At 41.6% G+C, this 12,879-nt stretch overlaps 1 protein-coding gene across 18 annotated transcripts in view; it reads left to right on the forward strand.

Moving 5' to 3' along the window:
* Positions 1–12,879, forward strand: part of LOC117568394 (protein still life, isoform SIF type 1) — a 105,188-nt gene that overhangs the window by 43,730 nt on the left and 48,579 nt on the right. For all 18 annotated transcript variants that reach the window (XM_034249025.2, XM_034249026.2, XM_034249023.2 and 15 more), the window contains 3 exons: positions 5,245–5,390; positions 7,784–8,063; positions 9,196–9,327. In XM_034249025.2, coding sequence (XP_034104916.1) covers positions 5,245–5,390; positions 7,784–8,063; positions 9,196–9,327 — 558 coding nt within the window. The remainder of the gene's footprint in view (positions 1–5,244; positions 5,391–7,783; positions 8,064–9,195; positions 9,328–12,879) is intronic.

Genomic DNA, 12,879 nt, shown 5'->3' on the forward strand with positions numbered 1-12,879 from the left:
ATGAAATGATTTTTCTTCCTTTTCGGTGAAGAGTGGGGAGAGCAGGGAGTTGCTAACATAGGTGCCAATGGCAGTCGACAGTCGTTGTCGTCATCGTTGTCGTCTCACATTTGACATTCAAAAGTCATTGATAATTATGGATGAAACGTGAACGACAGCCGCATCGAGGGATCACAATCAATTCTTGATTAGAAAACGCAGGCTCGACAGGCGACAGACGACAGGAGGGGTACAAGAGGGGAACTAGAGGGGGGCGAAGCACCTGTCCTGGCTTGGATAAGGGTGTACACTACACTGTTGCCTAAGTGGGCGTGTCTCCATGTGTGTGTGTGTGTGCGTAAATTGAATTTTGATTTTGCACTGATGCTGAGATATGGCATATTAGGCCAAAGTAATCAGTTGTAGAGCAGACGAGGAGGAGAGACGTATGTGTGTGGCTCTGCATAGGGCATTTAATCTTTTGTATGATGCGAATGTGTGAGTGTGTGCGTGTTTCGGGTTGCCCATTTAGGCTTACCCATGTGCGCAGGGGAAGCTCATTGTCAACCTCGTGCCGAGCTGATGAAATTCAACAACAACACTTTTAGTCATAGGAGAAGAGGAGGGAAGAAGGGGAATTCAGCCTAACTAGTTTGTTGTCCCCGGTTGGGACTCGATTCGGACTGTGTATGTGTGTGTGTGTGTGTGGCAACGGGATGATATCAATTAAAAATTCATGAATCATTTGACAAACTCTTTGGGTGCCTGCAAATTGTTGCCATTCGCCAGGCCAATCAGTCGAGGTCGCATTCTCTGTTTGCTCCCCTGTTTCGGTTCCCTCGTTCACCATTGTTTGCCGGTCAAAACTCCCACACACACACACACAAGCACACCAACACACACTCATACAATTGTAAATGCAGAGTAATCTGTTGTAAGTAAAAGGTAGAAAACTCGTAAATGCTAGAACACAGAGAGACATGTAGTAGAGAGCGATGAGTTTTGTCCATTTTTTCAGCAGCAAAAGAAGCAAGGCACTTTCGCACATTCTAAAGGGTTTTCCATTACATTAGCCCCGATTGTTGCGTGTCTTTTCGCATCTACTCGTATATTTGTGATATGTATGTTTCGAGCGAGAAAACTAATGAAGTGACCTTTGGTCTCAAGAGCGACATAAGAGTCTTTAAACACATTAAACTTGTCAACTCTTATCTGTGTCTGTGTCTGTACAAGTTATTCTAGTGTTCTTTCTCTACTGCTGAAGTACTTTTCGAGCACACCTCGCAACGAGAGACAGGGTTGCCAACTCGACGGCCAACTACAACGGCGGCTGCTGCTCGTGCAACACAGTTCAACAGTTCCGCTCGACAGCTTCCGTTCGGCTTGATGATTTCATGGAAAACTTCATTGAGCAAGCGGAAACTATTTCATTTGCCGCTATAAATGTTGTCAGGTGGACCAGTGGGCGGTCTTCCAAAGTGGATAGCAAATGGTGGAATGGCTCCCCATTCCACTTCCACGCCCCATTGACGGCTGCTCTTTGAGTGTTTTTGAAGTTTTCAATATTGAAGCTGCCCCCAAAATGATTGAGGCCACTCTGGGGCTTGTGTTGCTGTGTTCGCCCTGGGCAAGCCTCAACTTTGGCTATTTTAAACGCAACAACAGCGCCAACGAAAATTCAATAGTTGAAAATGTTGGAAAATGAAAATGAATTTCATCAAATTATTGCAAAATATACTAGACAATCGATGTTGCTGTTGCTGTTGTCGTTGTTGTTAACTGATGGGCAGCCAACACAGTGTACAAGATAATTGGAAAACTAGAACTATACACACAAAGAGTTGACATTGTTAATTAACTAAATGTCCATCAATGTCCATGGACATTGCCTTTGCCACAGTGTTGTGCAATCTGATAAAAATGCCAAATAGTATTGGACAATTTTTTTGTGCTTCCTGACATTTCCTTATGGAAGAAAAAATGCATTCTAAGCGTACAATTGAAACTATTGCAATTGGAATATAATTACATAAATTGATTACAATGTTTGCTGACTGCAAATGTCCAATAAATGAAATTGCTTTTGCAGTGCTGTGTCATTACTTAAATGACAAACTAATATTGACAAATTATAGTCATCTATTCTTTCTATGCTCTCTTTTTATACCAGCTGCCCATAAGGTTGAAGGGTATTATAACCCAAAGCCTATATGTAACAAGCAGAAGAAAGCATTTTCGACCCCTTATAGAATACAAACATACTATTGAACTGCCGAGAAATCTGTCTTTATGATTCCCTAATATTTGGTTGCGATCAGATAAAAATCTTAGAAGTTATTTAAGAAACTATTTGATATTGCAAAAAACGACTGTTGAAGTCGTGTCTCTATTGCTTTGTTTGTCAGTCTGGTAGATTTTTAACTCAATGGTATATTTTGAACGTAACGTAGTATATCCATTCCACAAATATATCTTTCAGTAAATTTTAGCATTTCATTGGTACAATCGGTATATTTTGATATACTAAATATATTTTTCGGTATATTGTTTTGGTATATTTTAAAACTAATAGTCTATCTATATAGCTAATATATATGAATTTGGTATATTTAGAGCATTATAGTATATCCATATGTCACATAGCTTTCGGTATATTAATTTGGTAATAATTTAATAATATAAAATACCGTCTTCTCACTGTTTTGATTTTATTGAAAATGTGTAGCGGGTATCTCACAGTCCAGTACGCTCAACTAAAAATTTCCTACTTGATTGATATTGAATTCACTGCAGCTCTGTACAATTACATGAATAGGAAAAGTAGTAACTACTTTCTTTCTTTTCTAAAACTATTCACAAATGTGCCTCACATCAATTTCCATAAGAAATTCGAATACTGTAAATTTGATTTTGCAAATTAAATGAGAATGTCGGAAGCTCTTCGCTTTTAGATGGAAACATTCATCAGCCTTGGCAGTGCTTGGCAATTACACAATTGGCGTGCAGTGTTGTAGAACGCTTTAAACATAGAATCTGCTTCTCTTCAGAGGCAAAACAGATGTTGCCCACGCACACACACACACACACACACATACGCACACACTCAGAGTCACACACAAACGAATTTTCCCTTTGCGACATTTGCCAATTAATCAGAGCTACAAGCGATGTGTCATCAGCACCTATCGTTGCGACTCAATGGAGTCCGCATGCCAAATGCCATATGCCCCACGCTCCCGCCGCATGCCACATGACACATGCCCCCATGCGCCACCCGTATATGCCCCAATAAAATTGCTACCCTTGCCACAGAGGTGCCGCTTTGATCTGCGCGTCTGCTGGGTTTATTTTTGTATCTTTTTTTATTTCTTATTTTTCTTCACTCGAGCTCCGGTTTTCTTTTTCTTCTTGCTTTTTGGTAATTCCAACTCTGAAAATATTTATGTTGCCGCGCGCAGCCTGAAGCGAGAGAGCGCAGGGAGAGGGGTAGCTCCATCAGCTCAGCTCACGTTTGGGTATTTGCATGCCTTTGCACTCCTTCGATTAATATACAATTTGATTAAACTTGGCCAACGACAAACGACGACGTAGACGGGCATGATGATAGGGATATAGCTAAGAGAGGTGGAAGGAGCGGGGTGAAAGGACGTCACTTGTGGGTTAAGCACACATGACTTTGCTGCAGAAAAAGGGCGATCATTGGGGCGTGGCTGCTGTGCAAACATAAACGCACACGCCACTTGACAGTTGCCAGTTGCCAGAGAGAGTTGCGAGCTGCCTGCCGCTTGCCGCTTGCTTGCTGCTTTGCCCCCCCGTGGGGCAGTCAAATAAATAACTTGTAAAACATGCATATGAGCAAAAATGTTTGAAAATTGCCAAAAACCTAAAAGGTGAAGAGGGATCGGGAGAGTGGATGTGTGGGTGGAGAACGAGTGAGAGCTCGACTGTATCGTAGTTACCAAAGCCAAGAAATTGGGGCCAAGGAATTGACGGGTCCTGTCGCTTCCTCCCGCTCTCCCGCTCTCGCTCTCTATCCTCGCTTGTCCGTTTGGCGCTGCAGGAAGAGAAGACGAAACGAATAAACACATTGTAAATTGATTTCCTTGGGAACTCAAATAAAAATGGCATGAAAAGCAAGTGAGCGACGACGACGACGACGACATTGTGGGCTCTGTCAGCTGTGGGCGGTGGGCGGTGGTAGGGGCGTGGCCTGTAGCACCACCCAATTGAAACGAATGAATGGGCAAACCAATTTTTATTGCCACGCGGGACACGTAGCGCGCTGCCGTTGCCTCAACTTGATTCCCACACGGACCAGGACGAGAACGAGAATGAGGAAGAGGCTGCTGCTACCCCGCCTTCAAGTTTGCTTCCCAGTTGCCCCCGTTGCCAGTTGCCAGTTGCCAGCCTGCTGCCTTGGCATGTCTGTTTTCCTGTTGCGAAAGCAAAATTGGCGCACTGGGTGCTGTGGTGAGAACGGAAGGAAGTCGGAAGATGGCCATGCCATGGCAAGTAGAAAGAGAAGTAGAGAGAGAGAGAGCAGCAGTCACTGCCTGGCAGTCGCTGCTGTCGACCCGGCTTTTGATGGAATGCTCGCTCGATAACATGCCCAAGTAACTGTTTGGCATTGCCTTCTACTCTGCCACTTCCATCTCCTGCTGCTTCACTCTGTGCTCTATCAGCAGCTATTGCTGATTCGTTTTCTGAGCCGTTCGTTGTTGTCAATTGTTGTGCTGTCCATCCATCGCTGCTTGCTCTCTCTCTCTCTTCCTCTCTCTCTCTCTTTCTATCTGCCTCTCATCCATTGCCTGTCCCATGTTGCCAACTTCACTAAAAATGCAGGCGAGAGAAGACAAATTGCTTTATCGACGACATACGTAACAAATGTTGCTGTCGGCAGTGACAACGGCAATGGCAACAACAATAGCAATGGCAACAACAACAATAGCAACAACAAGGAGCCAGTCAACCATTATTGGTTTCAAATGGCTTACGGCTCTTCGATTGGCGGGGCATCATCGGGTTGAGGATGCTGATTGTAGCTCTGACTTCGAGCTCTCTCTCTGTCTTTGCTAATTATGACTTAATTATTTCAATTATTATTTGTGCGCCTTATATATGCCAACTTGATTGTTGTTGCCAGCGACAACAACAGCAGCAACAACAATAAGTAAGATACATTTCAAGTAGTGAATTTTGTTGCCTACTCTCGAATTGTTTGTTCTCTATTGATTTGTACTTTAATTGGCATTCATTTTGTTACAGATTTCGGACGATGATCGAATGAGCCTAACTACTGCCGTTTCGGATGAAGATGATGGCGAAAGTGTCATGGCGTCACCATATAAAGCAAAGGCCACTGGCACCGCTGCATCCTCCTTCAATTGCACGGGCGCTGTCCGCAAAGCTGGGTGAGTACTGATAGCGATAACTGTGCTGAGTGTGTGTGTTGTGTGTGGCATGCCCCTCTAGGGATTGCCTGGCACGTGTGCCACAACTCTTCGGCCAAACAGCAACTCCTTCCATCATAAATAATGCGGCAAATGGGGCTGCCAACATCTCGCTACTCCCATCACGTGTACTGCGCGAGTATTATGAAGTGTGTGCGGAGATTATTAGACACCTGATAAATAGGATGATAGCAAGCAACGAGGCAAAACTGGGGAAGGAGTGCTGCAGCGCATGTTGAATACGAATAGCACCAAGAGGAGGAGTCCAGGGTATTTTATGAGCTAACAAATCGCTTCTATGTGCCGGATTATCATCAAATATTAAAATAATAGCTCGTTATTATTAGTTCAAGCGCTAGTTTTTGGCACTTTCTTTTGAAGTTTAGCTTTATACGAGAAACTAAATGATGCTTGAAGCAGTAGTGGAAACTAAATGATGCTTGAAGTGACTTCAACAGAGTTATGAAAAATTTTAAGAAAGTGATGTATTTTATGATTTAATACTGATATATTTAACGAGAATAGAACATGGACTGCAAAATATTTAGGCAGATACCAATGTCTTCTATATCAATGTCTACTAGTTTTAGACAATTGCATTTTGACGCTATTGGAAAATAATTAAGAAATTTTAAAATAATTTACTAATTTTAGGAAAATGCAAACTAGATTGAAATTTAAAGAGAAAGTCAACGATTTCTATTTGACTTAACGTTAATAATGCAAGGATTATATACAATTTTGTAAGATAGTAAATGTGAAGAGTAATATTCAACATTAAAATGATAACTCACTATTACTTCACCCACTTAGTTTTAGCTACTTGCAGCTTTACATTTGAGTCATAGAATAACACATCAAATGACTTGAACAGAATCATGAAATTAAACTATAAAGTAACCGTATAAATTAAACATTGTGCTGGAATATCATAGAACATTGAACAATGTTCCAAAACCAATTATTGGTTTTAGACAATTACCTTTTAATGAAAATGCTGTTGATGCAATGCTACACTTTTCCAAAAATAATATTTAACTATTATTTTTTATGTATTCAATGGGAATAACGACAGGATTACAGAGTAATATCAATAAACACTAAAACTACATTTAGGCAATTGCTTTTGAAAATTTGCGTTACACTACAAAAATAATATTAAAAAATTGGAAAATAGTATTTAAATTTAAATAGAATGTAAACATTATGTTTAAACACAATGCTTACAGAGTATTTAAAAAGATATCAAAGTACCTCTGTGGCGCATTATCATTGAAATGATAGTTTGTTATTGATTCAGCAACTAGTTTTAGGCAATTGCTTGCGACAATCGAGAAATTCGATGAAGCTTGAAGCGATTTTCAATGAAATATACAATTTAAAAGACAATAAATGGAATTTTTAATTTATTCAACGCCAACCACGAACATTCGACGCAAAATCAATATTAATGTTAATTTAAAAATGAAATGCGTAGATTGATAAATATAAATAGAGGTATTTTTTTTGACTGACGAGTTATGAATGAAATTGAAAAACATAAATTAAAGAAAAATTAAAAGTGCAACAAATTTATATTCTTTCAAAAAAACCTGAACGCAAAAGCTATTTGTAAAATAAAACCAACAAAATTCAATACACCCAAGGATGTTTGGCAAATCATATTATATTATTTTTAATGTTCAACAGAAGCACCAATTTAACACTGTTGTTATGAAACAGTTTAGTAATATTTTGCGAAAATAAATTTGATACTTATAAAATATATTTAATATCTATAAATGAATTAAATTTCTGAATGAAATTACAGGAATTACCAAACATTTTAATTATATTTCCCTAAAGTAAATTGTATACTTTTAACATATATTTCAAAACTATTTAATACAGCAGTTAGCAAACATTTCAATGATATTTTCGCCAGGTAAATTAGTTACTTTTAGTATATATTTAACATCTATGAAAACATTCATTTATTCGTATTATAGCAATTAGCAAACATTTCAATGATATTTTCGCCAAGTAAATTAGATACCTTTAGCGTATATTTAACAACTGCAAATTAAAAACAAAGCGAGGCAAAATGCATTTGAATGTAGCTAGAGAAAAGTGAGGATTATGCAAGTAGCTGGCATTTAATTAGCTCAGTTATGCAAGAACTTGCAGCAGCAAATAGCCAGGAGTATTAATGACATTTGCCAGCTACAAGGGCCAACAAGGACGAGTGTTTTGGGAATTATGTGATGGCATTTGCTCTCGTTCGTTTCGTTATTGACTCGTCACTCGCTCGAGTTGATTTATAATTCGCTGATTGCTAATTTCTATGCATTTCGTTTTTTTGGTTTCTCTTACAGCTTTCTATCGGTAAAGAAATGGTTACTACGCAAGAAGCATCAAATCGAGCTGGCCCGCAAGCGCGGCTGGAAGGGCTATTGGGTGTGCCTGAAGGGGACAACATTGCTCTTCTATCCGTGCGATTCGCGAGAGGGTCGCAGCGTCGAGGCGGCGCCCAAGCATTTAATTATTGTCGATGGGGCAATTATGCAGCCGATACCGGAGCATCCGAAGCGCGATTACATATTCTGTCTGAGCACCGCGTTCGGTGATGCCTATCTCTTCCAGGCGCCTTGTCAGGTGAGTTTACCAGCTGAAGATGAAATTGAAGTCGAAGTTGAAGTTCGAGTTGTGTTGCGTTGCGTTGTTGGCCGCAGGATATGATGATGAGGATGCGTGGTGCGCAGTCAATAAGCCTGGGAAGTCCTTCAAGCGTAAGCGTCTTTCCTCAATTAGAAAAAAGAGCTTTGATGGCCTCTGGCCAGAACGGGACATAAAAGCTGGCCTTGTCCAGGCGGCAGCAACGACAACATTGACAAACAAGACTTGGACTTGGACGACATAGCCATTGAGCCATTGAGTGTAGTTAGCTCTGCGTCTGTGTGTGTATGTGTGTGTGAGTTGTTTGCAAGGATACCAAGGATATCTATCAGCTCCCGCACTCGCTCTCTCCTTCGCTGTGTGGTGTCGAGTTCAGCGCTCGCGGCCTTTCAACAGACCTTACACGTAATCGCCATGCAAAATGTGTGCCACACACACACACACACACACATACACAGAGACACAGACACACTGACAGTTTAAGACTCGCAGGCGTTAACTGATGCAGCGGCAGCAGCGGCAGCAGCAGCCCCACAAATGGCTCAAATGCAAATCGCCAGGCTTAAAGTGCGATTGAGGTTGGTCTGGGACAGCAGAAGCAGCAACAACAGCAGCAGCAATGGCAACAGTAAATGGCAAACTGGCAACTGGCAGATTGCCTTGAACGGAAGAACGTAACAGTAGCTGGGCCTGGGCCTGGTCCTGGGCTCTGGGTCCTTGTGCCTAAACTGTTACATGTCTCAAAGGCATACGCTGCTCATTCATCTCGGCACTAACTCAAACCCAAAGCCAAAGTCGAAGCTGCAGCGGAGCCCCCTGCTGGCTGCTGACAGCATTTCTGCCTGGCCGCCTTAGTGATTTGTCATTAAATTTGCATAACTGATAGTCAACCAACAACGACAACATACACAACAACAATAGCTATAACAACAACAGCGACAACAACAACGAGAACAACAACTTTGTCGACATCGAATTCGACATTTGGCGCTGGGGAGCAACGTCAAATTGCTTGCGGTGCATTTGGCTTTGCAATTTGTAACAACTAACATAGCTGGCTTGCTCTCTCTAACTCACTCTATCTCTTTCTCCCTTTTTCGCTCTTTCTCAGGTGGAGCTGGAGAATTGGGTGAATAGCATACACAGCGCCTGTGCCGCCGCATTTGCACGTCATCGCGGTAAAACGGGCACACTGCATCTGCTGCAGGAGGAGATCTTTCGCCTGGAGAAGGCCATTGAATCGGTAAGTGAATGCCAACGTTTTACTTAGCATTTCCCCCTTTCCTCCTCGGTTTACCTGTCGACAAGTATTTGTTGGCGATTATGTCGAGTATGTCTGAAGGATATGTGTGTGTGTTTGTCGAGCTCAAGGATATTGAGTTGAATTGTTGCCGAGCGGTTTTTGGCTTGAAGGAAATTGTTGAGCTGCTTCAGCACAAATTCAAGTGGCTCCAGCATTGAAAGTGTACTCACGGCATGTGTTAAGTATATGAGCATTACCCGCTCACTTCCTCCCTCTCTCTCTCTCTCACACACACTCTCTGTCTGAGGTGTGGAAAAGCTGCTTGTCGTGGCAACTACAGCTGCAGCTACTACACCGCATTATTATTCGCCACACAAAATGATATGCAAAAAGAAATCGCTCGGCAGACATTTAAATCTCTTGATTTATGAACTCTGTGCTCCGCGATTCAACTACATTCCGAAATGTGAGTCAAGTTTACAGCGAATGCTATTCCATTGGCATTTCCATTTGTAAGCATTTATGGCAGTTGAATCGATTAAGCACAAATTCCACATAAATGACATAATTATGCAGTGAAATTTTGCTGCATGACTTTGCCCGCATATCATCAAGATTTCAACATAATTTAAATGCAGTTTGATCTACTTTGCGATTTGATTATCAATCAGTGATGTATTTACACTGGAAGGAGACTGCTATAAATGCTTGGCAATCTAAAAGATCAACACAAATCCAAGTAAAACCATTAAATCAATCAATAAAATTATCTTAAAGCCACTCGTGTTCATTCAATTTGGCAACTGCAGAGTTTTCTTCTTTTTTTTGTGGAAGGGCACATCATTGATATTCAGAACAGGATTTTCTATGTTTCGGCACCTAATCATTCGTTCAAGTAATCAAACAACAAAGCCAAATTGAACGAACACATCAATTCGCGATGATTTCTCAACTTCGCCTCAACTTTTCTTCTATGTGTGTGTGTGTGTGTGGCAAAGACACAACAAACGCATTTGCCAATAAGTAGGGGAGAATTCTCCCCCTCACAATTTTCGCAATTTCTCAATTTCGCAATAGTCGTCGCAGCAGCAGAAGCAGCAAGAGCAGCAGCAGCAGCCACAAGCACATTTCTAGCCAATTTCTCAGTGAAGTTCCCCAATGATTTATGCGCTGCCTGTTTTAGCTGGCTTCCTTTCGACTTGCAGCTTCTTGTGGTAGCTGCCACTGCTGTTGGCTCTGCTCCATTTATGTATTTGCTTTCAAATCAATTCCCCATCAATTTCGCGTCGCGGCTTCACAGCAACAACATTTGTTTCTCTTTCTCTCCCACTCACTCACTCTCTGGGCTGCAGTGCAATTTATTTGCACAACTTTGCGGCAGCAAAATTGAGCGGCCAAAATGAAAACAAAAAGTGGAAACACAAAACCAAATAGAACTCGAAGTCAAGTCGTTGGAGAGTACAAGGAACTGCACTTGCCACACAATAAATGGCTAGATAAACTGGGCTCCAAAGTGAGGGAAAAAGTGAGGTGGGGGAGGAGAGCGGAGGGAGACTGCTTAGCAAAGGGCTGCAAAAGGGTTTTGTGCCGCATTTGGATGACACTGCAGCAGCTGCACTGAATAAACCTCTTTTTGCTACTGCTGCTGCTGTTGTTGGGCTCCTTTGATTTGTTTATTTATTTTTGCATCATGTCATTTGCAGCGCAAATTTTGCGGCCATCTTTTTCATGCGCAGGAATACCCTGTACTTGACATAGAATGGGGTATTACTTGCTGTTCTGTTAAACACTATTCCTTGGGGAATGATTATCTGGTAGTCGAGCTAGTTTGAAGCTTAAAGCATTCTCGTTGATTGCCATCGTCGTTGTTGCTCTTGTTGTTGTTAGCGCAACTCCTAAAGACAATTATTTTGTCTGTCCATCAGTCGACGAATGGCGAACGGCGAACGACGAGTCCATCTTATATATCCTGACTGCTGCCTGCTGTCCGTTCCCGTTGACTTCATTCATTCGTCTCTGTCGCTGGGATTTTGCACAAACTGTTGGCAGCGTCTCGCCCCCGGTTTCTAATTTAGTTTTTCTCATTTACACGTTAACTTCAAGTTTGATGTTATGAACCGTCTTCAGCTTTTTCCTTCTCCATCGTTATTCTTGTCGTTGTCCGGTTTGCTGCTGCTGTTGTTTGTCCGAGGATATCTGTCCCTTTGGATAAACCATAATTACTTCCTTGAACGCTGCGTTTTTCTGTCCACTTTTCCACTTGCAAGTTTTCAACTAGATTTTTTCATTGCTGCTGTTGTTTTGTTTTCACTTTAGTTCGAGTCGCAAAGTCCGGTTCCGAGTCCGAGACTGTCACAAGAGTCACTTGAGAGTCAGCTGGTTTAGTTTTCAAGTGCCACGCCCACTCGCAAAATGCTGAGCCTCCGCGCTTTCAGTTTTCTTTTTTTTTTATGTAATTCGGCCTGGCCAAAGTTGCCGCCATGAATATTAATTAAATGAGCTGCAGGAGTGGCCACAAAATGCAATTGCATTTGCATTACAATTTGGATTTGCATTTGCATTCGCATTCGTATTCGCATTCGCATTTGTTGTTAATTAATTTTGTGTGCAAAGAAAAGCAGCAAAATAGTCGTCGTCGTCGTCGTCGTACTTATTAAAGTGCCTCGGGATAAACAAAGCTGCCAAGTCATAAAAACAGCACGATGAAGAAGAAGAAGAAGTCGCAATGTTATTGCCCTGAATGGAATTAAACAACTGTGTGGCAAAAACTGAAACTTTATGCTGCTCGACATCAAAGCACCCTGCATAGACAGTGAGTACTCAACTAATTAAGCAGCTTTGAGTTAAAGTGTTATTTAACTTATATCAAGATGGCGCCCAACGTGTGGTGACTATTTATTATACTATTTAAGTTTATTCTTTATCTATCACTCAACTCTAATCGCTTGTAAGCATGCCTTGTAGTCGCAGCGACCTGCTGCATTTACATATGCGTGCATGGTGCGATGAAAAGGTGTCGTCATGTGGCGCCCAACGTGGGTTGCCTATCACCGTATCACAGCAACAACGACTGTCGTTTTATAGTCATGCAGGCGTGGCTGAAATGAGCAACAGTGTTGTCTACGCTTTTTGTCTTCGACTTCTACTTTGTGCCAGGCATAAAAGTACACGCCCACACATACAGCTTGGGCTGTTTGTCTGCCCTTTTTTATAGCTGTCACCTTTCGGAAATAATCATATATGTGTCAGTGGGGGACAGCACTTCGCTTCGTTTGCTTTAGCTTTTCTAGTTTTTCGCCAGCTATCTATTTTTCTTCTCGCATAAAGCACTTGCACACCAGCTCACACACACACACACACACGCACATACACAATGCAGGCGTACGTTGGGCAAAAAAAAACGAAAAAAAAAAAATACAGAAAATATATGTAAAGAATGAAAAAAAATGGGTAGTAGCTGCCCGAGCGCGTTTGGTTTTTCGTACGCTCTGGTTTTTACGCTCTAATTACGACTCCTACAACAGGCCATCCCCCATTCCCCATCCCCATTCC

This window comes from Drosophila albomicans, chromosome 3, assembly GCF_009650485.2.
Source record: "Drosophila albomicans strain 15112-1751.03 chromosome 3, ASM965048v2, whole genome shotgun sequence".
Taxonomy (NCBI): Eukaryota; Metazoa; Arthropoda; class Insecta; order Diptera; family Drosophilidae; genus Drosophila; species Drosophila albomicans.